Source organism: Caloenas nicobarica, chromosome 18 (assembly GCF_036013445.1).
Source record: "Caloenas nicobarica isolate bCalNic1 chromosome 18, bCalNic1.hap1, whole genome shotgun sequence".
NCBI classification, from domain to species: domain Eukaryota; kingdom Metazoa; phylum Chordata; class Aves; order Columbiformes; family Columbidae; genus Caloenas; species Caloenas nicobarica.
Window position 1 is genome coordinate 5300956 of NC_088262.1, and position 25025 is coordinate 5325980.

The window sequence follows — 25025 nt, forward strand, 5'->3', positions numbered from 1 at the left end:
TCAGATTTACAGCCCAAGCCCCGAAATCCTCCGCTGCTTGTGAGGTCCGTCGAGAGAATCACAGCAGAAAGTGTTTATTTCCATCATAAAGATCTGTTTTAATATTTTAACATAAATCAAGCTGCGCTTTATGGTGATAATAAATTTGCTGGCAGAAACTGCCTTCGCAGCCCGAGGCGGTTGGAGCGATTCAATTTGTTTGGGTTTAAGTGTAAGGAGCCATAATTGAGAAGGGGAAAGTACAGATGGTTTAATTGAGTTTGCAGCTACCACCGAGTTGCAGGAGGCGAGGAGAGGAGAGGTGAGGGTCTCCATTAGCCTCTCCGCTTGCCATTTCTCCTTGGCCCACAGCCCCATCACTCATCCCATCCCCTCCAGGAATAGCTGCTCGGGGCAGGCACAAGAGGAGGAAGGGGATGGAAAAAGCAGCCAGACTAAAGCAGATGTATAATGTGCATTTTATTGTTGTTGTTTTTTTTTTTAATCCCATTTTTTGAAAACTAATTACAGTCAGGACAAGCATCACGTGAGAATCTGTAATAATGAATTGTTAGTGTTGATAACAGCCGAATAAAAATAGACTCATTTGTGATGGGTGAGCAGAGAGAGCTCCTGCCCCGCATCAGGGTCACCCAGTGTCCCCCAGCTCCGCCGAGCCGTACCCTCCCCGCCTTCTCCAGTAATTTTTAAGGCATTGCTATTCATGTTTTATATGAAAAATGATCTCTCTGCTGTCGAGCTTCTTTCCGTTAATCACCCCGATTCCTCGGATTGATTTGTTTGGCTGCTGTGCAAGGACAGCGGGTGTCTGGGAATTTGTGGTTATTTATTTAAGAAAGCACTTGCGGCTCCTTGGGGACCAGAGCTCTTCTCCATAAGGTACCGCGGCAAAGGCTGCAGCCAGGATATGAGCCACCAACGCGTCACCGCATCCAAAAACCTGCACCCAAAACCTGCATCCACGCAGCTCTTCCAGGCAAGGCCCATGCTGAGGAGGAGAGCCGGTCGCCCGGGGCAGGGAGGAGAAGGCACATCTTGAAATGTCAGAGACGGCAGGAGAGGGGGTGCCAGGCTGGCTCCCACCCCAGGCAAGGCAGGTATGAAACAGGGGCAGGAGGGGAGGGAGACCAGGCCCCGAGAGGGGAAGGGAGGATGAGAGATGAAATAAGAGGGAACAGCCCCGTTTCTCTGGCTGGCAATGAAATGTGAAGGCGAGAGGTTGAAATGGGCACTTGAAGGGACGGAGGCTGCAGGGCAGGCAGCACGGTCCGAAAGGCCTTGGGCCCCTCCATAAAGCCCCCTGTTCACCTGTGCAGTGAGCAGCCCCCACAGCCTCTCCAACTTTCCCACAGCTCATTTCATCAGCATTAAATTCCTCCCTTTGGCTCTGCCCGGCTCCCCACTGCCTCGCAAAACCTCCCAGCTCAGCTGCCCCATCAACTTGCCCTCCAACCTGCCTCTTCCTAAACAAGACACCAGCACCAGCCACCTGTAAAATACCTTGGTAATTTGGCAATGAAGATGCCACCTCAGCTTCCCCGGAGCATTTGGGGATGTTTAAACTCAGGGCTGCCAACACCTGCTTAGGATCAAGCTGCAAATGAGACAAACAGCCACCCCCGGATCCTCTCAAGCAGCTCGGCAAGGACACAGCGGCGTTCAGGCTCGAGAGGTGCAGGGTTTTGCTTTAAAAGCCGTGAAGTGTTTTTATACAGCTCCAGGTACTTGCATATTCCCCCAGGAGCAGCACTTCAGGTCATATGGAAACCAGAAAGTCCTACTTGAAAACAGAGCTTGATTAAAGAGAGCTGCAGTTCAAAGCCTGCGTTAGCGAGCGGTGACACTTAATCCTGCAGCAAGTGCAGAGGGCAAGAGGATCTAACACAAGTGACATGCACCTGCCTTTGAACCTACTTTAATAAGGGGTTTTAAATAGTTCAGGTGAAAACTTTTAAAAGTTCTTCCTTTTGTTAGGAAAACCCGTCTGGTCTTTGCCCAAAGGCGTCAGAGCTCAGGACCCAGAACGGTTTGTCACCGTGTGGGATTACAGTGACTACCGGGAGCCTCAAAAGCAGAGACCCACCTTGAGCACAGGCTGCCTCAGGTAATGGGCAGCCCAATTCTCAGATAAGCTGGGCAGGGTCAGTCCAAAGCCCACCTCAACCCTGTGCAGAAAGAGGAGAGGGGGGTATCCAAGCCTGGTTCCAGTTTTTCCTCCCCTGGGGTTTCAGTTTTTGCTCTCCCGCTGGCAGGGCTGAGCCCAGGTGTTGTCGCTGCCTCCTGGCACCAGCCCAGTGCCCGGCGTTAACACCCACCTCGTTTCAAGGCTAATTACCCAGCGCAGGAGGCTGGAAATGCATCAGTGCGCACGGCCAGAGCTCCTGCGGGCCTCACGAGTGGCAGGACCAGGTAATTAGCACCTCAAATCCTGGTGCCAGGGTCTGGTGGATTGTCCCAGCCCCGTGCAAAGGGGAGAAGGGAGAAGGGCTCTGCCAGCTGCAGGCAGGAGAAAAGGGACGCAAAGGCTGTGTTTTCCCTTCCAGAGGCGAAAAACTGCATCCCTGCATTGCTCTGTCCGTCTGGGCTGACACAGTGCAGGAGAACAGGGTGAGAAGTGTGAATGTAAACTGCTGGGCTGGAGAAATCCAACTCTAAGCAAAAGATCCCAGATCCCAGGCAATCCACGGTGCACAAACAGCTTAATGCCTCTAGAAAAATAAAATGTAACAGAGCACAGAATTATTTCCTTCTGAATTAGATCTACTGCCACCCTAATTTCTTCCCTCAGCTGGCACAGGAGGTTGGTTTGAAGGGGTCTCAGTAGAAAGAAGAGACTCAGTTCTCCCAAACTCCTGCCAGATTCTGCACAGCACATCTCAGCCTTTGGGAAAAGGGACATTTAGCAGATGAGCGCAGTGAGCGGCCAAGGCTGTCTGCTCTCCTGTGTGCCGAGACCTGCAGCACACAGAGAGCCGGGCAGGGACGGAGGGAGTGATGCTCCAACAGAGCTGAAGGCAGAAATGGCTGGACACTGATGAACCGTGCAGGCTGCCACGGGCTCAGCCCCATGGCTTCATGTAGCGGGTCTGAGAGATTGTAACAAGGCTGAATCCACTCCATCCACACCCAAAATGGAGTGAAGAAAGTCTGTGTCCAGGTCTGACCTGTGACACCAAGCCGATGGCCTGGAACCTTCCCTTCACCTGCCTCTCCCCCTCCCCAGTTGCAGGGCGGGGGCTGAAATGCTGGAGTCTCTGGAGCCCCGGGGGTAACGTGCTGCCACCCCCACATCAGAGTTTCGACTCGCTCAGGACAATGTTCGCAGTCACAAACACAAAGCAAGAAAAGCCCCATATGAGCACGAACACAATCCAGAAGGTGTGTCGGAACGGGGAGAGGTGCTTGTTGACCGTCCCGCTGCCAAAGACCAGCTGGGTGTCCTTGCGACTGCAGTATGCCAGGAACGCCGGAATGAGATACTGGATCCCATTCCCAGCGTAAGCACCCGTGATCCCCACCAAGGACTCCAGATCGTGGGTGCAGAAAGCCACCAGCACTGGGGGAACCAGCGTGATGGCAGGGAAGACAATCCTGTCCACCACCCATGGGTAGGTGCCCCCTTCCCTGTGGAAAAGGGTCTTCCAGTTGTTGCGCAGGGTCACTGCGATGATGGGGAAGTTGGTGCTGATGGTGAAGACGGGGAAGAGGCCCAGGAAATAACGAATGAAGGCAACATTGATGATCTCGCAGTTGGTGAAGTTGAGCGTGTACATGTCCATGAGGGTGTCGTTGCGGAAGCAGTAAATGGCGGTGAAGGACAGGAGGCTGTAGAAGGCCAAGATCAGGATGTAATCGAGCAGCACAAGCTTGTTGACGTGCTTCTTCTTGGAGATGGGTGTGATGAGGGACGGTAGGGAGTGCTGGCACATGAAGGAGTAGACGCACACCCCGAAGAGATTACGGATGCCAGACAGCTGGGCCATGGACGGGTGACCTTCAGCTTGGCCTCGGCTGATGCGGATGAGGGCCAGAATAATCATGAGGATGAAAGCTGGAGAGAGAGATAGAAGGTTTCAGGTCAAGCCCAGGTCTGCGCTCCCCTTGACCCTCCTCCCATCAGCACCAGCTCTCTCCTGCCCCACAGCAGCATCTCCTTATCTCCAGAGAAAGCGGTACATCAAAGGCAAGGTGCAGAGGAATTAATCATGACTTGCGTTCAGTTAGCAGATAAGGGAATGGGCTCAGATGTCTCCCTCCAGCCTCCTTCCTGCTGCTCTGGGCCCTTCATCCCTCAGTCCAGGGATGCTTCTGCTACACATCTGGGCTAAATATCATTTTAAAATGGCTTAGAGATGTTTGAGCTTTGACCTCTACAGGAATAAAAGATTAAACCTGGCTGCAGACTCAACTCCGGGAATATTCCTATACATTTTGCAACTGGACTAATATCTCCAAGACCTCACCTACATGCACAGGCAGATGCAGGGGAGCAGCAGCCAGTGCCGAGCTTTCCTGTCGCTGTGATCTGTCAAGCACGATGGAGCAAGAACCAGCCAGCCATTTCCCAGGCAGGAGGAACAGGCTGTCTGCAGCTAATCCCAGGGTGGAGAAGCCAGTCTGGAAAGGACTAAGGCAGCACTGAAAGATTGCTATTAAAATTCATCACTTCTAGGCACAAAGTCGGCTCGTCTACCCTTCACTTATGTCAGGGAAAAGCCTAACACCATTTTACAAAGCTTATCACGAAAAGCAATGTGCTACGGACAAAAATGAATCGAGGAGATTGGGCTAATGCCCATATTTACTCTGCTGGTGGAAATCCAAGCCAGAAGCAGTTACTGCTAGACTGTTATTCCTAGCATGGCACATAAAACCGGCAGAAAACTAATTCTGGTGTCACAGAAATCACATCAACCTGGGAAAGACGATCATCAGCTGCTGTAGTTAACAAGGAGCAGGGGAAAAAAACCTGCCTGGCAGGGCAGCAAGCAGCAAGATTTACAGTCTGGTGCTGGCAATGGATGAGCCGCTGTGGCTCGCACAGAGCTGTCTCCTGCACCGGTGTGAGGCATTGGAGCAGAGCTGTGAATTATCAGGCAATGAAAAAAAGGAACAAAATGCTGAGGCTACTACTACGGACAACTTTGAATGCCATAAATATATATACAGAGGAATTAGAGAGAGCAGCGCGCAGTCCTGCGGCCAAGCCACCGGCGCTGTGAGCTGGGCAGCTGGCGGTGGGGTGACAAGGACAGGCTCGCGGTGGGGTGACAAGGACACTGGCTGCTCCGTGCCTAGTGCTGGCACAGCCGGCTGGAGATGGGAAACCCTGCCAGAGACTGGGAAAGACAGTTACAGACCAGTTAGGAACAGTGCCTCTACTGTCCCCAGCGAGACCAGATTAACCTGAACTGCCCCTTGCGCACCCCCAGCACGCTCCGAAACCTCGAGTTAATGGTTGGACTCAATGATCCTGAGGGTCTCTTCCAAGCAAAATGGTTCTGTGATTCTATGAAACGCAGTTTCTCCTCTCACAGCAATCCTCCTCTTCTTCCTGCGGCAACACCAGCTCCGTGCTGAGCCCTGACGGAGCCTCACGCCGCGTTTCATCTCACGCTGCCGCAGGAAACATCTTGCTTCCCAGTGCTTCCCAGTGCTTCCCAGTGACAGGGCGGGTCTAACAGCTCTCCACCAGCACCGCACTGGTGACAGCAGATCCGTTCCTCCACAGCATGAGGGCCAGGCCACTTTTGTGTTTACTTCCCCGAGAGCAATCACAGAGGGCTATGGAAAGCAACAGCTTATTGCTCTGGGGGTGGGCAATTCCCCTCGCCGTCACTCAAGCCAGCAAGCAAGGGGCTCTGTGAACATGGGAATGGTTGTTGTGCCCCCCCGTTGCTCCCTGGAGAGGAGATATTTTCCAGCAGTATGTGCTGGAGCAAGATGTCCCAAGAGAGCCGTGTTCCAGGTGATGTGACATCGGCTGCACAGGCTACAAGGAAGATAAGGTGCCCAAAGCAACAAGCCAAACCAGGTGAGGCAGTGCTAGAAACACAATGAAATCAGTCTTTTCCCTTTTGCTCAGGAGAGGTGAGCTGACTCTGAAGCCAAACCCTGAGCTGGTCCTGGATGAGGTGTAGCTGCAGAAGTCTCACACCTCTTCCCCGGCACATGAGAGTAAATCTCCACCTGCTCTGCTCAGATTGAACTATTTCCATCCCCCAACCCACTCTCACCATTGGCTCAAAACTCTGCTGTCTGGACCAGTGCTAACAGGTGCTGCTGTTCAGGGGAACCCCCAGGCTGGCACCCCAACCTCGGAGCATCTCTCCAGTTAGAGACACGAGCTCTGCCCTGGCATATGCTTTTCTGGTGGGGAGCACTGAAGGAACAGAATTCCTGTGGATTCCCTAAATGATGGATCTAGAACTCTTTGGCTTAAGCAGCTAGAACTCATAACCTTTCTTTTTCCTTCAATAATAATTCCAGAAATTAAATGTATTAAAGCGACAAGGAGTGATGATCTAACAGCAAGACCTGAACTGGTTCTGTTCCCACCAAGGCAAGCTATGTTCCTCCTGCCCCAGCACTGGAGCTCTGCAGATGGATGATCCTTGGGAGAGGAGGTGCTGGGTAAACTGGAAACCTCCCCAGCACAATCCCAGTCCCAGAGAAGCCAACAGCAGCCCTGCCCCTAGGGTTGTGTTTTCTCTCACTCCTGGAAGCAGAGCGCTAAAACCTTTGCAAGCCAGATTGATCTGCCTGTCCCTGGGAGGAGGCAAGCCCCAAAATGAAACTCTGAAACCTAGTTACGCTGGGTGATAAATCGAGATAAGAAGGAGCTGACAGCCTGTGAGTGACAGGCAGACAAGAGGCAGCACAGGATCCCCCGGCACACACAGAGCTCCTGTTCGCACCCTCCTCTACCTCGGGAGGCTGAAGTCACAGTCCCACCGCACCACTGCAAGTCACCTACAGCTGCTGCATGAACCGTCCAGCAACATTCCTTCATCACAAGGACCTCCATGAAGTCAGACACGGGTCCATAAAAAAAAGCCTTAATCTTTTCCTCTATATGCAGGACGCAGGATATAAGCAACATGCTCCTGGGATGAAACACCTTCACACACTATCACCAACAGCTCCCGGAGCCACAACATGACGTGGACAGCATGTGACCATGGATTGTTAGTAGGTGATGTGAAAACTTTGTTTTAAACCTTTGTTTCATACAAGTGCCTAAAAAGTAACCGAGGGTTTTGCTTGTCCTGAACTTTCAACAGTGTCAGACCCTCTCCAAACACACCACAGACGCTTCGCAGCCAGCAAGGCAAAGAGGACACTTCTCATCTTCTATCCTCTGGAGGTCTGAGCACCCTTTTTACTGAAGGATGTAAGTGAAGCTGTGGGTGGGGGAAAAAAAGGGGTATGCTGTAAAGCAAAACCTGAGATGAACCCCATCACTGCTGCCCAATTGCCTCCCCTCCAGAACCCTCCTGCTCAACTCAGGAGATGTTGGTTCAGAGACAGGGCAGCTCTGCCATGGCTCTTGCAGGAGGAAGGATGAATATGGATGAGCACACATCCAAATAAGAGCACTCTGGGAAAATATGGGAGTCTGGGGATATTAAAAAATATATTTTTGTGAGCTTTGATAGAAGCATAACAGAGCTGCAGAGAAGATAATTTAGCCATTCTAAGTTTAAGGATTGTTTTGCAGAGTCAGAGTAAACACCTTTGTAAATGAAAAATGCTGTTTTGTACAGGGGCTTCATCTCTCTGCAGAAAAGCTACTGCAGAAAAAAAAAGAAGTGCAAGACTGAAATATGTCCTCCTCCCATCATGGTAGGCTCCTGGAAGAAGAACTGATGCTCAGAATGAGTTTCTGGTTTAACCCTCCCTTGCACTCTCCCCAGACACTCTGGTTTTAGTGTGTTCTACCTGGTGCCCCACATCTGTCTCTCTATTAACATGTGGATAATAATGGAGAACCTGAACTGAGCCATGCCGGGAGACAGGTTGTTGCCCTTCAAAGCATTGGTCCCAGTTAAAACAAGGATGGTTTTACTGGCTCTAGAAAGTATGGTGGCAGACAGCCACAAACCAGGGATGAGCAAAAAAATTATTGGGGAAAAAAACCCAAACAACACAACACAGAACAAAGTTACATGACAACCACCTGCATGCGAAGAGTCAGAAAGGTAAAATCAGAGGAAGAACGATCTCGCACACCTGTTCACCACAGCTCGAGTCACATCTTTTCCACCTCTGCTCTACTCCCATTCTCCTCCCTCCAGGAAAGCCCGGTGAGATGACCACCATACCTGTCTGCTCTTCCTCCCAGGGATCCTGGAGGACAGTGACACCCCGCTGTCCCTCGAGCAGCCCATGCCTGGCTGCCCCCCTACCCTATTCATTTGTCGAAGCAGCGTTGTGCTGCTGTCACATTTGCGGCAGGGCCATCCGTCACCGCCGGCTGACAGCGTGACAGAGCTTTCTTGTCGAAGCGGAGAATCAATATGCCAGGAAATAATGATAATGAATCACCCTTTCACAAGGCAATGCCACTTGCTTCCCATTTCATACATTAGGTGGCATGATGGATTCCAAGGAGGACGTTTTCATGAGCGTCCTGAGCCCACTCTCTTTGGAAGGAGGAAGATCTCTCCCCACCTTAACTTTGATCCTGATCCTCCATCACGCCGACACACAGCAGACAACTCCTGAACAGAAGAACATTGAACAGAACTCCTGAACAGAAGAACAGAAGAACAACTCTTTCAGGAGAGGGGGGATAAAAACGAGAGCATCTGCTCTGTACACCCTGAGCAGAACAGCATCATCTCAGGACAGTCCTACTTTCTGCATCCCTTCTCACCACTCATGTTGGCTACTTCACTACTCATGTCTTTCTAGGATGCTGGTGCCCCTGCCCAGAGCCAAGTGTCTTCTGTCCATGTTTTGGGCAAGTTTGAGAGTCCACTGCAACTCTGGAACTGCCAGGCGTTACGGATGCTGTGGTGTTTGAAGTATTAAAGCACGGCTGGAGTTCACCGTTGCTGGCAGAACAAAGTATCTGAAATTAAGATATTGATTCTTAAATTTAAAACTCATTTACTCAGTTTCTCCTGCAGAAGCTTTAATCTTGTCACTTGTTCAAGACCTCCAGCTCTCTGTAAATTCCAGAGCAGCAACTGAATAAATTTCTCCAGCCTTTGGAGGAGGTTTCTATATGAAATGACTGTAAAGAGGTAACATGAAAACCAAATTTGCTCCATCAGATGTGGGAGCTGGGGTAGTTAAGGATCAGACAAGGCAATGACAGAGCCTAAAACATTGTCTATAGGAAGATGAAGGATTTATGAGTGCAGAGACTGTGACGAAGCAAGACGGATATGTTTGTAGAAGACAGCAATTCTCTGGCGAGAGATGTCAGGAGGAGGAGGGAAATTACTTCCCAGAAGAAAGGCATGAGCTAAAGTTGTGGGACATCAGTGTGACTCCTCTAATGGAAAGCAGGGACAGCGTTACATCCCTGTCCCAAAGCCTAAGGCCAGGTCTACATGGCAGGAGACTGTTGCTCATACAGCTGGGGAATTGTGGCCACATGTCGGGCACATTAAGATCACGTAAGTGTGATACAGCTTATCAGGAAGGCAAGAAAAAGCCTCTTGGCCACCCCCTCTCCCAGGTTTGGCAAGCTCCTGCTGCCCCGGGCCGGGCAGAGACTGTTCCGTTCACAAAAGGAAACTTTATTAAAAAGTACCACCGGGACTTTTTTGGCTGCTAAAAGCAGTTCAGCACAGCTTCTCTGCTGTTAAGGCATCACTGCCCTGCATCTCTTCATTGCCTGGGGCAGGGTTTGCTGTGTGATAACCAAGATTTACAAGTAGCGCCCCCTGCAGTGGTAGCCCCATCTCATCCCCATCAGCTGGGCTCCAGGCATCTGCACACCAGTAACAGTTCACAGGGAGACAAATGGCTCTGTGCTCTGGTGTTTATCACGGAGGCTTTATCTCGACATATGGGAAGGAAAGAGCAGCCAGCGAGGCTTGTTTGCTTGTGGTGGAAAATTACCCACGCAGTTTATTGTCCTCTCCTCCAGCCACCTTTGGCAGGAGCACCATGAAGCCTCTGCAGCCGGAGCTCAGCTCTGAGCTCCGCTGTTTACTTGGTCTTGGCTTTGACAGTCACTTCTCTCTCCATATAAGAATTTACTCTTCTGTGAGAAGGGAATAACTCACACTTTGGTGTCTCTGTGAGCCTGTGCATGCTTTGGAAAGCACTGGGTGCACAGCACCTGTGTCCCATGAAATCCAGGTGCTCTACAGCCTCAGCTACACCTTCCCCATCCTGCTTTGAGCAGTTTTTATTATCTTCCTCCAACAATGCACACTCTGAACAGACAGCAGCTTTCCACGCCTCACACTCGCTCTAAAAACCTGTGTGGGCACCATCACTCAGACCATTTTGCAGGGCTGAACGTGTCCTTACACTTTCATCTTCCTTTCTCCAGCACTCAGACCCATCAGTTCGTCTCCTGCTGCCTGGATGAAGTGTTCTTTTCAGGAACGTCAGCTCCTCAGGCAGGATCTCAGTGGTCTCGTCCAGCGCCGCACGTCACTTTCCATCTGCGTCTGAAGCTAACAAGGCTCCTTCACTCACACAGGCACCGCTTCACCCCACTGCCCCCCACAAACTCTACCGAAATGAGCTCTTCAGCCGACAGCTCAGAAAGCAGGCATGACAGAACCACAGCCTTTTAACTAACTCTTCATAAATATATTCACTTCTCATAGTGAATTATTTACCCTGGGCTCTGGCAGCAGTTTTCTCTGCTCCAAAAGGGATGCAAGAATATGAAGTAACCTTGGCAAAGAAGCTTGTCAGAATGAACATGCAACAGTGTCCTGATTTACAGCCCAGTCCCTATTCCTTGTCACTCCCGTACGCTGTGAAAGGAAAGGGGCAGAGATTGAACTGGTGCCTCCTTAAGCTGTTTGCAGAAAGCTCCATTTTTCATACAGAAAAGAGGCCACCTTGAGGACTGTGGACACTGGCGGACAAACCTCTCTGCAGGAGACTGGAAACACAGGATGTGCTGGTTCTGCTGAAAACAAGTTAATTTTTCTTCATAGTAGTTCAACTTTTCTTTTTAGTAGCTAGCAAGGTCTTTTATTTTGGATTTAGAGTGAGTATAATCTGATAACACTGCTTTTTCCCTGGGATAGAGTTAATGTTTTCTTTCCAGTAGCTGGACTGTGTTTTCGAGTTGATCTGAAAAGAACGCAAGAACTTTACTGATATTTTGGCTGTTGCCAAGGAGACCAAGGACTTTTTCAACTTTCCAGCTGCAGGTGCAAGCAGCAGCTGGGAGGGAACAGAGCAGGACAGCACCTAAACTGCCATCCAGGCTGGACAATGAAATACTCCCTACAATTAGTGTCACACACCAAATATAGCTGGAGTTGGCTTTTCTGGCTAGTCAGTTTGGCCTTTTTGCTGTTCTGCTGCTTGCAGTTAGCTCGCCTTTGGCCTTTTTTGCCTTTTTGCTCTCTTGCTGAGATCGGCTGTTTGGGACTGGTGTGCTCTCTTTACTGGGACTCGCTGTTCGCTGTGAGATGGGCTGGTTATCGGTCACTGGTTGGTAAGAGCAATTGAATTGAGTATCACTTTTTATACATATATGTGTGTGTGTATATATATATATATACACACAATTATTACTAGTAGTGAGATGGTCTGAGACCAGTTCTCTGCAGGGAAGTGCTGAGGGGTCCTGTAAAGAGCAGGATTCTGGTAGAGGGAGCAGAAGTATCAGAGAAATGAAGAGCTAAGGGAAGTCAGCCCCAGCAGCGTGCTCTGGAGAGCCCTTTCCTAGAAGCCTTCTACCATGTACCCTGGAAGGGGATGGGACAGGAGAAAGAGGGAGAGAAAAAAAAGGAGCTCAACGCACACTTCTTGGCTATTCTTGCCATTTTTTCCCTCCTCCTTACTGGCCAGGGGAAAGAGCCAGGGGAGAGATTTTATTTCTGGGTATATAATTGTGAGATGGCAGTTCGGCCAGGGCTGGGAGTGATCCATCTCGAGGGCTGCAGTAACTTGAATCGACGTGGTATGATCTGCCTGTGCTACAGGGAGAGAGAACTGAGCCTGCAGCAACCAAACAGAGAAGTTTATACCTCTATAAAATGTCTCTTTATTAAAATACAATACTTTCTAATAACTACGATACAGCATCAGGAGCAGCACATAGAGCAAATGTCCCATGTGGGAGCTGTATGGGAGCATTTGCCAGAGACTATTCAATAAGAGCAGTGATAATCATGCTACCCATGTCTTTAAAGCCAACAGTCTTCACCTATAGACCCGGGCATCTTGGGCTGCAACAGGCTGCAGTTAATCGGGTTAGCTGCTTAATACACAATAGCCCAATGTTTGCAGCTGAGCTGCACCAAGCCCTGTCCTTTTGTTATCTTTCCTAATCCATATCCTTTCCCATGATGCTGCTAGACAGTTATTATCCAATATTATCCAGTAATAAAGAGGTAGGGCTGTGCCCAAGTGAGCTGTGTCCCCTCTGCTTTGAGAAGTGCACCAGACTTGCCCGGCTCAGTCCCTTTTGCTGTGCCGAGCCCTCCAGCAGCTCACCCCCAACGCCACTCACTTGATCAGGATTGGAGAAAAGACAGAAAAACAAACAAACAAACAGCTATATATTCAAGTTTCTTTAGGGAGCAATCCATCACCACCACAGATTTAAACCCTCCAGGAAAAAAAGAGCCTGAAGTCCAAACAGCAGAATTGAAAATACCAACAGCTCTAATTTCTTGATTACTTAGTTGGAGATGCACTGTTCCAAAAACCTTGTAAGAGACCTGGAAGCAAGCTCCAAAACCGGTAAAGGACTTGGGCTAACAACAGCTCCACACTTGCGAGGCTGAGGTGGAAGGTAGGAAGGAGTTCCACTTTGGGGAAGGCACCCTCCCCATCCCGAGGGCATGATTCACCCTCCTGAGGTCCTTACCTGGGCACCCCATCTGGGCCCTGTCTCTGCTCTCAGTATCCTCACTCAAGAGCTGGGTGAGCCAACAAGGTTTTAGCCCTAACTCAAATCAAGGCTTCACCTTAAGCACCATTACCAGGATTTCAAATAAGTGATTTTCCCTTTCCCTGGAGAAAGGGCACAGACAACAGGCACCCCATAGCACCCATCAGGGCGCCTGCGCTTCGTCTCCCAAGGCAGTTTGGACACATGAAGGAGAGGGCTGACAAAGCAGGTTGAGGAGCTCTTACAGTTGGGAAAGGGGTGAGAGCTTGTGTGGCCAAACCCTTACACACCCGCCAGAGAGCCGAGATCTCTAAGCACAGATAACTCGGCAGACCAAGCGCCAACTGTTGCACTGAATTTAACTGCTGGCACTCGCCCACGTGAGGCGGCAAGCAGCTCTGCAGCCAAGGGTGTATGCTGTGACTCTGCAGAAGGCTTGGTGGCTCTGGAAGCCCTCTCTGTGCCACCCACTGCCCCTGGAGACGCAGATCCACCCTCTCTGCTCCTACGCCTCACCATGCCAGCCGTGTTTCCAGATGAGCTCTCCGCACTCCGCAGGCCCAGACAAGCGGAGCCCATCTGTCTGGGCTCTCCAGCCATGCAGTACTTGGGCTTGCAAGCTCCTTCTTCAACTTGCTCATTTTAGAGACTTCAGAGGTGCCAGTCCTGGCACCTTTACCCTGGGAAGTAAAAACCAACCACATGAAGGGCTGATCCCTGCTGCATCTCCGCGTTCTTCGAATTTGACCATTTTTAATTTCTAGTTCACATCCCAGAGTTTAAGGCTGAATTTTTCAGAGACAGAATGAAATTTTTCTTGTCCATGAGGTGTGGAAAGAGACTGCTGTAGGCTTTGTTAGCTGATGTGCTGCTTGTGATGAGCGCGAGGCTCTAGAAGGAGGCAAGTGACATTTGATTATCACTTAGATCAGGAGAAAGAGGGAAAGCAACTTTCAAAGGCAAGCCTGACACTGTTAAAAACACCGGCAGAAATGACCTTCACACACAGCGAGCTCTCCCCGCTGCCAAGAACCATCCTCTCAGCCACTGTCATCTGAATTGCCAGTACACCTGGGGCAGTGCAGCTTTACATCAGCTCCAAAATCCGGGGGCTTTTCACCCAGCTGGGGAAAAGGCTGTACGGTGAGTCCTGCAGTAGGCATGTTGCAAAGCCTGTACTGACCTCCCCGATCACCAAGTAGGCTCGTTTTTTTCAAATTGTGATGCAAAGGATGGGTCAGCTTCCCACCCATAGCAGGCACAGGTAAGCTGAATAATCCACGGTCCATGTGGGAGGTTTTTACCCAGCACAAACAGGCTGGCAGCTCCAGTGTTCAGCTCTGAGTGCTCAGCAGAAGGAGAACCACCTTGACACAGCTAAAAACAACTCAAGGAAGATGAAGAAAAGGCACAGATTATAGCAGGACAGAGAGCCCACATCTGGCCATTGGCATTCAGGCAGGATAAGTTCAGGAGACCACAAAACACTAGCCAAGACCATTCTGCAGGATCTAAGCTCTCTAAGCACCAACAAAAGATCAATCCGTGTTTAACTTGCAGCCCTGCTTTTGGAGGAGGGGACAGTGGTGATGTGAGGACATGGGAGAAGCCAGCTTGATAAATCTCAGCAGTACGGGATCCATCCTCATCCTGGAATCTGCAGCAAGAGCTTTTCTCTGCTCCCTGCATCACATGCCTAAGTGATAAATCGTCTTTCCTAACAAATCTATCCCTCATTGTACACATACGGAATCCGTTGCTCTGAGTAGCCACTGAGGTGCTGTCAGGGTCATTAAATATCATTATCTGGGGCGGCTGTTCCCTGGCGTGCTGACGCAGGAATCAATCAGGCTAAAGCATGAATTTCCTCTACACTTCTCCAAACACTGCCTTTGTCCCTCTCCATCAAGCGATGAAAAAGAGAAACAGTTTTGCCTTTACGCCAAGGTTTAGCAATCCTCAAACTGGAAGGAGCCGGCTATAGGGAAACCAACGGCAGATCAAGCAGGCGTCAGGTTGTCACAGAGATAAGATGAGATCTGACTGATGTCTTTACCAGGAAAGAGGAGGCAGGGTGATTGGAAACAGGCCAGTAAGCTGAGCAGAGATTACTCTTTAAAAGAAAAAAAAACCCACACCAAAACTTTCTTTAATATCCCTTAATGAGATAGCCTCTTTCTCTGAAGAACATGGGGGCTTTCAAACCTTTTATGTGCTCAGACAACAAAAGGGAAAAACAGACACTTGGGATTTTCACACCATCCAAGGTCAGAATTTGTTAACTCCAGCTGTTCAGCATCTGAGACTGGAGGGTTTAAAATCCAACCTCATTTTGCTGGGTGACAACTGCCTAACCCCATCTCAGATGTTCTCCAGAAGAGAGGATCTCTGTTCCTCTGCAGTGGCTGCCAGCCACTTCCCAACAGGATCACAGGCCTTCGAACTCACACAACAGGGATGATATCCAACCAAACTCAGGTCAAGTGTGTGTGTCGTGGGAAATAGTTTGAGAATCAGCTTTTCTTCCTGTTCCAGGTCAGTGATAGATACAAACAGAGCTAATTCTGTGCTTGAATGGTCTAGACCCATGAACCAGGAGACTGTTAACCTGCGGAAATGCTGCTGGTGCTGTAACACCCTCTCTGTTAGCCCTGAATATCCCTTACTCTGTCCAGGTCATGCAAAACGAGATAAACCTCAACATAAGCCTCTGTAACACACACAATGCTCTCAGCCCTTAAGGGCATGTACACATGCAAGTCAGATGTGAGGCAGCTAAATCTTTGGATGAGAAAGGCACTGCAAAAAAAAAAAAAAAAGAGTCGCAATGTCTTATTTCCCTTAAGGGAATTATCTGTCTTCCCAGAAGTGCTTGGCAGTAAGATTTTGGAGAGCACTCATGAGAGCGGAGCTTCCCAACACCAGCACACATTGGTTTGGGGGTTTCCAGTGCAGCACATCCTACGCTAAAGCAAGACCCGGAGGAAAAAAAATGCAAACAGATGATAAAACTAAGGGTGGAAAGTCTGACAGAAGTGTCTTTTGTTCTCAGATCAAAACAAAGATTGTTCAATGTCTGTTGAACGCATGCGGAGAGAATGAGAAACTTACTGCTGAACAGCGACTGGTGGGTATCACGCTTACCCCCCACACAGGAGACTCTTCCAAATTACTTCTGCCTCGCACACAAACCAGATTAAAAATTCATCTACCAGCTCATGTCTGATCGAGAATAATTTGTTTTGTTTTAATCAGAAGTTTCAGCCTAGAACAAAAATCTTTTTCCTCGAATATTTATCAGGCTTAGACAATCTTCCTCAAAGAGGTTGTTTTGACAAGCGCTTGCTTCCAAACAGGAATAACTTGCCAAAAAATGCATTGGTAGCGCGACTCAGATTCCATCTGTGGTAAAGAGGTGGCCAAGACTCACCTATCCACCTCATGAGGGACGTCATGATTTGAAGATACTTGGTCTTCTGCACATTGAAGAAGGTGAAAGGACCCAGGAGGAGAGTGAATGCTGCCTGGAAGGACAACGAAAACACGCATTAAGTTAAAACCCAGAAATTCCGCTAGTAAGACAAATTCATCAGTAAAGCAAAGCTTGCTTTGAAAGTTCACCTCCAGACACGTCTGTTTGTCATGGAGCTTTCTCTGTTGCTTAATTTTACATCTAGGTTGGCTGAGACACAGAGGGTCAAGCAAGCTGCTCGGTATCTGAGAACATGCCTCGGGCAGCAGGAGAGCACAGGATCCTCCTGGCTCCCAGCCGCTCGCTATCACCAGTACAGCATGCCTTTCCCGACACATTTCAGTAAAAGCTCTCAGTGCAGCCTTATGGAACATTAAATATTAAACTGTGGCCTCTTTGTCCAGGTACACGCTCAGGTTAGGTCTGGATAGCAATAGCCATGACCAGTCTGTTTGCATTAGCATTGACAGAGCAGCTTGGGGTGTCCCAGGCTGCATGGTGATAAAGCCAGGTCTGCCCGGAACAGTTTTTGCAATGATTTAAGTTGCTTGTTTTACAGCAGGGAGCTTATAGCGTAACTGTTGCCTTGGAAGCTGAAAAACTGTGCAAAGTGAGGAAAATCTCAAAGATACTCACAAGAACAAACTTATTTCAGTGTGGAAATTAAAGACACTGTAAGTGAGAAGAGATCTTTCTTCACTGCCCTCTTAGATGTGTACTGAGACCAGGGTTTCTTAGCGAACTAAACTGGGGTATGCTGCAGTACCAGTCTGTTGCGTCTTTTTCAGCTGGGTTGCAAAACGTAACAAACAAAGCTGGAAATTAGAACTACACAGCTTTCCATACCAGTTTATTCTAGCACTCTCCTACAGCACACAGGGCAACCGTGCTGCCAGCCCGTGCCCAGAGGAGCCATGTCCTGGGCAGCACCATCTCCTCTGAGATCTACTTGGTCCAGACAGAAAAGGCTTCACTGCAGGAAGACAACAGACCTTGACTGAGATCTGAATATGAACTGAGAGAAGCTACTTGCAACAGGAAGACAAAAATGGGTGTTCCAGGAGAGAGCCCTGCCTGTGATCCATGGGGTGGCACAGGCTAGCGATGTACTAGCAGATCCAAAAGCTGTAAGGAAGTAGAATCTAGAGAGCCACGGCACACACTGTGCAGATTTGTTGAGTAACCCAAAGGGATTTTAAAGACAAATACTCAACATTAATATTTACACATTGCTCTTTTCCTTGACTTCTTAAAGCAGTTCCGAAGAAAGGTGTCACCAGAAGGGAAGAACTGGGACACAAAAGGGCAGGCTGTGGAGCCTCAAGGTCCCTGTCGACCCCAACAGAGTCAGTGACAGAACAGAACCCAAGCTATTTTAAGACTAGTACAACCCCAAGAAACCCTTTTTGAGACAGCTTCAGAATATCTGCAAGGCAAATTGGAAATGCCTTGCATCACAAGTATTCTCAAACGACCAAAGTAAACCCAGAAGGGGACTGGAGGAGAGAACCCTTGGTTTCACACGTCGCTCGGTCAAGACATATTCTGACCTACAGCCATCATTTACACCGAGTCTTGTTTTTCTGCTTGGGAAAAAAAAAAAAAAAAAAAGAAAGAGGGGACAGAAAGCGTGCACAGAATTCAGATGTGTGAAGCAATTGAGGATACTTGGAGGAAACACTGAAACCACACAGAATACAACAACACAGGCATAACCAGCAAGATTAAGAACTAAAACAGCCTTAATAGTTGAGACACTTTCGGTTTTAGCACAGAAGCAAACCAGCCAGTTACAAGTATTTTTTTACTCTTCTCCCTCTTGTTCCTTTCTTCTAATCAAGAGCTTAACTCTACTCTCCTGCCCTCTGCAGATTGCCACTCCATCCTAAGACAGTGCACAAAGCCCAAAGGACTAAATAAACTTTAGTCTAAAGAGAGATGTAGGTTAAGGACCCACAGCGAATCAAGTAGACACCAAGTCTCTTACAGGAAATTATTGTCAAGTTTGTGACTAATATCTTTCATCCTCCCCTCCCAACACAAACACTGCTCAACACAACCTCCCTTCAAATCGTGTTAATAGCTCATGCGTCAGAAAGAGTGGAAACAAAGAGAGACGGACAAAGGATGGTGGTAATTAAGGAACAGGTGTCTTCTGCAAATTAGAATGCACCGGAACCAATTGGCAAAATGGCACCTCAAACCATGGCAAGGACTGACACAAGATTGCTGAGCACCGAAGCAGCTGGGTCCAAAACCTGGATTTGTCTTAAGCACTGATGAAAGGACCATGTTAAGGTGGATTTGGGGCTCTGTTGCTGAAAAGCATCAAAAGCGTCATTAGGTGCTGGGTGTCTTGGTGTCCCACATGCTCCCGAACTTCTGGAATTCTGCTGGATGTTACACTCCACTGTCTGCAGCTGTTCTCCAGCACTCAGAGCATTTTGAACAACCCATTGAGCAACTCCTTCAACTCTGCCCTCTGTGAGCCTGACTACTCATGGGCAAGAGACACAAGTTGTGGTGTCTGAATGGTCGGATTCCCCTCCCGTCCTTTAAAACGATCAGTGTCTTCTGTTCTTAACAAGATCCTGGAGCTGGTCCAAAGGAATAAAGTGAGAGATGAATTCAAATGCAATAGAAATGTATTACCTTTTCCACTTGATGCCTATTAGCAAACCACGATGGATGTCCACAGATCGATACAAACGATGCTAAGGCCTAGAATGAGATGAGGCTGCCCTGCTCTGCAGAGATTTGTGCCAACCACTTTTAGGAGAGGAAGCCACAGCACACACCGGACTGCTTGAGAGGAGAAAGGTAGGGCAGAAAAGGACATTAAACAGCCAGATTAACATCACTTCAAAGTGAAATTGTGTACAGCTCTGTGGGATAGAGCACAGGCCAGGAATAATCAGGACACAAGGGGCAAGTCCCCGGATTAGAGCTAATCTCATCATCAATCCTCAGAAGAGTCTCAAGACCAGGAAGCCTATTTAAAAAGACATCCTCAAAAGGATGGGAAGAGGCCATGATGCTTAGAAGGAGGATCTCTCTCTACCTCACTGTGCCAGACACCTAAATGCTCTTCCGACCCATTAAGTTAATTAGTTTCATAACTTCTCCCTAAGGAAAAAGTAAGCCCAAATAAGCACCTCAGACATATACCCAAACTTTCCACCTGATGTTCTGCAAGCTCAAGTCTCCCCCAGAGGGATATAATTTACAAAGTGCTTCATTACACATGCTATTCAAACAACCCAAAACCTACACTGAGAACTGCACAAGTCAGCCCTGCCAGAAATCAAATATGCAGAGCTCCGGCACATCAAAAAGCTCTCCCAGGTTTTCCAGTTCACCTCTTGAGCTAGCTGAGATGACTTCGAGGAGTTTATCATTCTCTTCCTAAGCTTCAGCAAATTAACTCAAGGCAGAATGAGCATAGTCTACTTTGATTAAAGATTTTTCTACTAATGAAGTGGCTTCCCATTAGAAACAAGCAGGTGTACTTTATTATATTATACTATATTATTATATTATACTATATTATTATATTATACTATATCATTATAGCGTGATTTATTGTTAAACTTAAGCAAGGTAAAGAAATCCTCCCTTTGGCTAAGAAGGAGCATCAGATCTATCAAATGCTGTTTATATTCACAGGATGGCAGAGAGAAACCTTTACTGTGTTTTTGCACACAATGGCTGCTAAGAGTGGTTCTCTAATTTCTCTCCGAGCTCCTCCATTAAACGGGAAAGGCCAGAGAAGTCACCAGGCTTGCTGCAGAGCCCCCACGCAACAAACAAATGCAAGAAACGCAAAATTCTTTACTTTTCCTTCCTTTCTCATGCTGAAAACCAGCACGAAGATCCATCGTGTGAATGACCCAATAAAACCAGAATTTTTCTTGCTTTTACTGATGTTTCTAGCCAGAAAATTTGAAGCCAGTGAGTGCAGAGGAAAGAACAGCAGCTTGTCACCCCGAATCCCACCCTGCCCGGCAGCCTAGGAGGGGTTTCCAGCAGCACACCAGTTTGCTCTGCCCCAGGAGGGTCTTCAGACCTATCCCTCCCACCCAGCCAAGCCACAACAGCACAAGCACTAAGGTCTGGGAGCTCTCCTTAGCCGGCTACTCAGCAAACGCCACTTCCCCAGCCTCGGCACCTGTCAGCTTTTAGTATTTCAAAGTGAAAAGTAGGCTGGTCAACTCGAGTCTTCTTGCCACAGGGGAAACTAGCTGGGGCTTACCGTTGCCTGCAATATATTTCTATATGTATTTATATATTTCTAAAAGTATATTTTATTAAAGCTCTTATGTTAAAACTCAGTTACATAACCTTGTTTATTGGCTTATCTGACAAAAGAAAAAGTACGATCAAGCGTTAATAGGACATCTGGCTGGTTTTATCAGCTTAGTTTCAGCCAAGAGGACCCCCAAGAGAGCTCTCACCCGCTCAGCAGTGGCCAGCTGATGCCAAGAGTCTCTCAGACCGTCTAAAGATGCTTTAAGCCAGCTTGAGGACCCTATTGACTAAACAGGTTCTTTACTGACCTGAAGGGTCCATATATCACTCTGAACCAGTACAGTTCAATAGCTTTCATCTGCTTCCCAGCATGCGGTGTTCACTGAAAAAGCCAATACAGCTCAGGAAGCGCAATTAGCATCCCAAACGCAGCTGATTCATGTATTAGATGCAGTAGTTACAGCATTATGGCTAGTGCCTGCATACATTTGCAAGAGGACCATCCGAAAACCAGCTTCATCCCTAACTGTCATCACAACTTGCTTGTTTTCATGCTCCGCAAACTCATTGTAAGAATTGCATCTGTCTTCGGTGCTTGCTGAGTAGTGAGTTAAAAACAGTAGCTATTGTTTCTTGCTGATTCAGAGCCTGGAAACTTTCAGACAGGTTGAGCAGAAGCAGGGTATTTACCTGATCAAAGTGAGGATTAACCTTGTCAAATGCAGCAAATACACCAGGACCACAGCAAAAAGAGTTGGAGAGTTTTTGGATAAATGCATTTGTGTGGCACAGGGCTATCATACCAATGCAAAGTCAGTAAATCTCAGATATGAGGCAAAGCATCCCTCAGTTTTAATATGAAGATGGTAAAGAGATGTTGTAGTGCTCTTTCCTTAAATATCTCCCTTTGGGCTTAGACCCCAACCATCCTTCCCTTTCCTTTTCTCCTCCTCCCAGCTTTACTCACCCTCATTCAGAACCAGAACTCAGCCCAAACCAAATCCTTCCTCGGTGGCTCTTGCTTCCCCTTGGTAGAAATGCCAACATCCCACACAAAGTTCATTTCAGGACAGTATCAACTCCACCTCTGCAGATATTGATGATCATTTGATTTCACAACTGTTGAGCAACAGTACCTCTCCCCCGCAAGACAGTACAGCAAATAATCCTGCTCTGATGGGGAATAAGCTCAACATTTAAAAAGAAAGTTACTAGTTTAACAAGGATCGCTCTCCTTGGCAGGCTTTGCCACCTTGGCTGGAAAGCCGAGAGTTGAGTGTTTTATACAGGGGTATGGAGCATTCCCACAGCAAAGCACGATACCGGCAGGACAACACAAGCTCTGCTGAAGGAGCACCTCCCAGAGGAAGCTTTGCTTGATTCAGTGCTCAGTCACAAGGAAAGTCTCCTTGAGCACGGCAGGAAAAAGCAGACATTTCATCCACGCTGTCAGGAGTGGCAATTCTGACACCCGCTCTGCTTCTGCAAGATGTCCCTGAGCTCAGAGCTATTTCACAACCCAGATGAGCGCTAGAAGGGACAGACAAAACAATACAACAAAACCAGACTGTGCAAGTACAGCGAACAAACAAGATGTTAAGCAAGGCAGGGACTGGCTGACCTGTTCCCACCTCAGGTACTCTCCTCTAGAGTATGTCTAAAGAGACATCTAGGGGATAAAACTGCAAACCAGAACTTGATTTACCAGCACTGACATGGGTCAGAGGTTTTATCCCTGGCTGGAAGCTTGAACCAGACCTATCGTCTTCAGAAGAGCAGTGTCTTATGAACTGGTGCTCCTATTCACATCCTCAGAGAATTTTTAGGGCTGACTTAGAAGAGAAATATTAAATGCAAGCTGCTTCCCCCACTCCTGTTTGGGACTCCTAGGTAAAGCAAGCAGAGCTTTATAACATTTCAGAGCTACTTGCAGCTTCACCAACACCCACCTGCAGCCTCTGGTAGCTCCTCTGCAACCACTTCAAGTCATGGCAACTGCTACACGATCCTGCAATGGGCTCCAGTTGCTCATGCCAGGGCCTCAGTGTTTTTCAGCTAAAATCCATCAAGGGGACGGGGTCTTCAGTGCAACACGGTGTCCCCTCTGCCACCTCTCCTCCCCTTCACTAGGGTGATGAGGCCACATTTCTCTCCGGCATGAGCTCATATCTCAAGCTAGAGAGAGCCAGATGGCACATCAGTGAGGGCGGCAATCCAAGCATTCGTCGGCAAAGCTTTACCCCTTGCAGCGGACAGTACAAATATAAATACATGAAAGGAGTCTGATTGTTCAGGAAGGAGCTTCTTTAGAGAGCTGAAAAAAAAAAAATAAAGCTGAAGATCCACAGCTTCTTAAGGCTGGAGGCAGGGCTGCAGCAGGGGCCATGCTGATAGGCAGCAAGTTATCAGGAGACAAGAGATAATGAAGCTCTTAAAGTTGGTTGAAAAGAGATAAACCAACAACAGAACAAGAATTGCTCAAAGAAGTTGCGAGGCAAGAGGGATTTTAACCTCCAGATCCCCTGTAGAGTCAGGAAGTCACAACGGACGGAGGATGCAACTGCCAGACATCCCACAAGGAATATTTATAGATAAAGAAACAAGGGCAGTTACGCTTGGAGCACAGAGGCATCTGCTGCCACAGCAGCTCTGGTGATTAACGTGCCGCTCTCGGGACACCTGGCAGAGGGTTAGAGTCATAACTCACATGCAGCACGTCGCTGGCACAACGGAGCCCTCACCCACCTCTCTCCCAGTACCCCGAGCCAGGGAGGAGGCATCTCCCCAGAACCTGGAACTCAGCTGCTGCCAGGATGGTTTTCACCAGCAAAGCGAGTGGCATTTCACCCACCCTCACCCACGGAGCTGCTGCCACTCACAGCTCCTGTGCCATAGCGCTCCCAGCGCTTCTTCCAAATGGAAAACCTTCTGCAGGAGATGGAAAGAAATGCCCGCACCCCCAAATCTACTTCGTTGAATGAATCTGAGTATGACTTTCAAAGGTTCTAGTCCATCACTAGCTTATGGCAGCTTGCTTTTGACTGCCCACCCAGCAAACAAGTGTACTTGTCCCAGCTGATGTCCTTGCAAGCTTTGATCTTGCTGGGCACCCACCGCACCAAGGACCAGCCACCAACTGAGCAGCCACCATGTGCTAGGAAGCCAACGTAGAAGCAGCACACGGATGTCAAGGCAGCACTGGGGGGTGCTGCTGTCCTTTCCTCACCCTGACTTGGGGCCACAGTCTGTTTCTGGAGCTGGCCCACCTCTGAGCACCAGGAACTTTCCACTTTGAAAAGAACACCTTGGAAAACCAGTTCTTCCTCCTCTTAAAGTGAAGAAATCCGTGTACAAAATGTTTTCAGAAAGTCATTTGGCGCAAGGATTGCAGTCCCTGGCACGCCTGGGGTGTGCAGGACTGCAGCCAGCGGCAAGCTTGCACTCTCCGGGGTAAATACATTTCCATTATCATTTTTCACAACAAGAGAAAGATGGAGGCCAGCAATAACCCTGAGGTGACTGGCATCTAATTTTTCATCATTGGAGTATTTATGGCACAGCCATTTGCAGCATCTTGTAATCACTTTACTGCCTCCTTGACCCTTGGCTCCCCCTTATTCTGCATCTCCTAATTGCATCCGAACAAGCAGGAGGGAAGCAGCAAAGTGGATGGATGCAGGAGAGCTGAACGGTTGGTTTGAGAGATTTGGAAGGACAGCAGAGCCAGGTCTGGCTGTACCCCCCCTACCAGCTTGTTCTGACCTCCGTCCTGACGCTGGATAACCTTGAGGAGTCGTCCCACATCTCCCTAATTTATTAGCATGGTACGAGAGATTAATGAGTTCCTTCCAAGAAAGTGTGAAGGCATAATTGTTATACACAGACACTGCCCCAAATTCCTGCATATTCATAGCCTCTCCTGGCAGGATATTGGAAACTCAACAATATTTCTATTGACTAGAAAAGCCCTGGGGTGAGACGGCATAAAGCGAGGGAGACATGGATGCACCGAGGGCCCTGCAAACATGTCAAGCTGCAAACTGCCAGGGTCAGGAGGTACTTGGGTCCAGCAAGGATGAGTGTTCCTGGCGGCCACTAACCCCTTGTCTGCCACTACCACCAAGCCTCTATTTTTCCTTTTTTCCCCTACAAACTTCTCAGTTGAGTTTCACACGATTTTTCAGCTGCCTAGAGGATGCCATTTCAGCATCATTCCCTCCACTGTGTCAGGCAGGAGTTGCCCAGAAGGAAAGG

General features: G+C 48.5%; 1 protein-coding gene across 2 annotated transcripts in view; it reads right to left on the reverse strand.

Moving 5' to 3' along the window:
• Positions 1-473: 473 nt before the first annotated feature.
• The window catches only part of TMEM104 (transmembrane protein 104), a 44462-nt gene continuing 19910 nt past the window's right edge, over positions 474-25025 (reverse strand). For both annotated transcript variants that reach the window (XM_065647793.1, XM_065647792.1), the window contains exons 9-10: positions 16482-16575; positions 474-4051 (exon numbers count right to left, since the gene is read on the reverse strand). In XM_065647793.1, coding sequence (XP_065503865.1) covers positions 3291-4051; positions 16482-16575 — 855 coding nt within the window. In that variant the 3' untranslated portion in view covers positions 474-3290. The remainder of the gene's footprint in view (positions 4052-16481; positions 16576-25025) is intronic.